The sequence below is a fragment of the Oncorhynchus clarkii genome, unplaced genomic scaffold, assembly GCF_045791955.1.
Source record: "Oncorhynchus clarkii lewisi isolate Uvic-CL-2024 unplaced genomic scaffold, UVic_Ocla_1.0 unplaced_contig_12765_pilon_pilon, whole genome shotgun sequence".
NCBI classification, from domain to species: domain Eukaryota; kingdom Metazoa; phylum Chordata; class Actinopteri; order Salmoniformes; family Salmonidae; genus Oncorhynchus; species Oncorhynchus clarkii.
The window spans coordinates 2,417-5,510 of NW_027260932.1; the positions used below are offsets into that span (position 1 = coordinate 2,417).

The following is a 3,094-nucleotide window of genomic DNA, read 5'->3' on the forward strand; positions in this document are numbered from 1 at the left end:
AAGTTGATGGTGAGTATATGTAGATTATGAGAAGAAAATCAAGCCCTATTCCCCTATTTCTCAGGAAAACATTGTTCATAGTATATGAAATAAATAATCTACAGTGTACTATTTTTCTAACTACTATGGCAGTAAAAAGTGCATACAAATCATAGATAAATACTAAATACTAAACAAAAAGCAAGATATCAGGGCTTTCTAACAGTATAGGGCATGACCTGATACTGTTCGTGGTCCTCTCATGAAGATATGTTTTATACGGCCATCCACTGAACATTAAAGTTCAACAGGTTTTAAATGTCAACATATTGTCTGTGATTTAAAAAAAAGCATGTTATCAGTTATTGTGTGGTTGTAACATTGTCATTCTTGTGTCCAGGAGGGAAGACACGCACCAAGGACAAGTACAGGGTGGTGTACACAGACCAGCAGCGCCTGGAGCTAGAGAAGGAGTTCCAGTCCAGTAGATACATCACCATCGGGAGGAAGACAGAACTTTCCCTGGGCCTCGGCCTCTCAGAGAGACAGGTGGGTCAGAGAGACAGAACTGGTCCTGAGCCTCAACCTCTCAGAGAGACAGGTGGGTCAGAGAGACAGAACTGGCCCTGGGCCTCAGCCTCTCAGAGAGACAGGTGGGTCAGAGAGACAGAACTGGGCCTGGGCCTCAGCCTCTCAGAGAGACAGGTGGGTCAGAGAGACAGAACTGGCCCTGGGCCTCAGCCTCTCAGAGAGAGGTGTGTGTTAGAGAGACAATTGGAGAGCTGTAGAATAGGTTCCAGTACAGAGCTGGCCATGGGACAGCCTCTCAGAGAGACAGGTAGGTGGCAGAGAGACAGACAGGCGTGTGAGAGAGACAGGTATGTCAGAGCGACAGATGAGAAAAACAGGCATGTCTCTGAGAGCCATGTGGGTCACTGAGGATAATTACTTCTAATTATTTAGAATTCCAATCAGTTTCAGAATTTCTTGTTTGGATCGCAGGTGAGTTTCAGAACTACAGGTGGATTATATGTGCATAGGAACCTCACCTCACACTGTAGGTACATTCTTATCATTCACTGACATCATCACAACAGGTGAAGATCTGGTTCCAGAACAGGAGAGCCAAGGAGAGGAAGATAACCAAGAAGAAGATCCAGCTGTCCCAGCAGGCTTCTAGGATCACTCCCACCCTGACCCCTCCCAGCCTGGCTGACCCCAGCAACGGTTCCATGGCAACCAGCTCCAGCAGCTTGTTGTCAGAGACGATATCAACGACTATCAAAGAGGAGTACTGAGGAGTTCCTTTACCGTAGACAAACTGTACAACACTGGAATAAACATATCAAACTGGTATCACTACATAAGATGTAATAGACCTCAATTGGCTCCCAAGTGGCGCAGTGGTCTAAGGCACTGTATCTCAGTGCAAAGAGGTGTCACCTGGTTCAAATCCAAGCTACATAACATCTGGCTGTGATTGGGAGTCCCATAGGGTGGTGTGCATATTGGCCCTGTGTTGTCTGGGGTAGGCTGTTGTTGTAAAGAAGAATTTGGTCTCAACTGACTTGCCTGCTTAAATGTAAAAATCTGAGAGAGAAGCACATGTAATGTACACTATGCAAATGTTTAAAGACACTGTTACTGCTTATGTGTGGATACTGTATTTTCTTAATCCAATTCATTTGTAACTGCAAAATGAAGCACATGTTTTCTATATTTTGTAAGAAAAGTATGATTGGTTTGGAGGAACTGTGAAGATGTTAAATTGAAGAGATGTTGAGAGAATGTTGAGAGAATGTATATTTACTGAAATATTAGGAATCGGAAATCAATGAGGATAGTGGAGCCTGATTCCACTAGTCCTTTTGTTTGGGCAGTGAAAGTCTGCCAGGCCTTTTGTTTGGGCAGTGAAAGTCTGCCAGGCCTTTTGTTTGGGCAGTGAAAGTCTGCCAGGCCTTTTGTTTGGGCAGTGAAAGTCTGCCAGGCCTTTTGTTTGGGCAGTGAAAGTCTGCCAGTCCTTTTGTTTGGGCAGTGAAAGTCTGCCAGGCCTTTTGTTTGGGCAGTTAAAGTCTGCCAGGCCTTTTGTTTGGGCAGTGAAAGTCTGCCAGGCCTTTTGTTTGGGCAGTGAAAGTCTGCCAGGCCTTTTGTTTGGGCAGTGAAAGTCTGCCAGGCCTTTTGTTTGGGCAGTGAAAGTCTGCCAGGCCTTTTGTTTGGGCAGTGAAAGTCTGCCAGGCCTTTTGTTTGGGCAGTGAAAGTCTGCCAGGCCTTTTGTTTGGGCAGTGAAAGTCTGCCAGGCCTTTTGTTTGGGCAGTGAAAGTCTGCCAGGCCTTTTGTTTGGGCAGTGAAAGTCTGCCAGTCCTTTTGTTTGGGCAGTGAAAGTCTGACAGGCCTTTTGTTTGGGCAGTGAAAGTCTGCCAGGCCTTTTGTTTGGGCAGTGAAAGTCTGCCAGGCATTTTGTTTGGGCAGTGAAAGTCTGCCAGGCCTTTTGTTTGGGCAGTGAAAGTCTGCCAGGCCTTTTGTTTGGGCAGTGAAAGTCTGCCAGGCCTTTTGTTTGGGCAGTGAAAGTCTGCCAGGCCTTTTGTTTGGGCAGTGTAAGTCTGCCAGGCCTTTTGTTTGGGCAGTGAAAGTCTGCCAGGCCTTTTGTTTGGGCAGTGAACGTCTGCCAGGCCTTTTGTTTGGGCAGTGAAAGTCTGCCAGGCCTTTTGTTTGGGCAGTGAAAGTCTGCCAGGCCTTTTGTTTGGGCAGTGAAAGTCTGCCAGGCCTTTTGTTTGGGCAGTGAAAGTCTGCCAGGCCTTTTGTTTGGGCAGTGAAAGTCTGCCAGGCCTTTTGTTTGGGCAGTGAAAGTCTGCCAGGCCTTTTGTTTGGGCAGTGAAAGTCTGCCAGGCCTTTTGTTTGGGCAGTGAAAGTCTGCCAGGCCTTTTGTTTGGGCAGTGAAAGTCTGCCACGCCTTTTGTTTGGGCAGTGAAAGTCTGCCAGGCCTTTTGTTTGGGCAGTGAAAGTCTGCCAGGCCTTTTGTTTGGGCAGTGAAAGTCTGCCAGGCCTTTTGTTTGGGCAGTGAAAGTCTGCCAGGCCTTTTGTTTGGGCAGTGAAAGTCTGCCAGGCCTTTTGTTTG

At 46.9% G+C, this 3,094-nt stretch overlaps 1 protein-coding gene across 1 annotated transcript; it reads left to right on the top strand.

The window, feature by feature from the left end:
- Positions 1–379: 379 nt before the first annotated feature.
- LOC139402269 (homeobox protein CHOX-CAD2-like) lies at positions 380–1,277 on the top strand (the record flags this gene model as incomplete). Its single annotated transcript, XM_071146368.1, has 2 exons — positions 380–528; positions 1,077–1,277. Coding segments are annotated over 2 exons (350 nt in total), but the record flags the coding sequence as incomplete, so codon positions are not given.
- Positions 1,278–3,094: the final 1,817 nt, after the last annotated feature.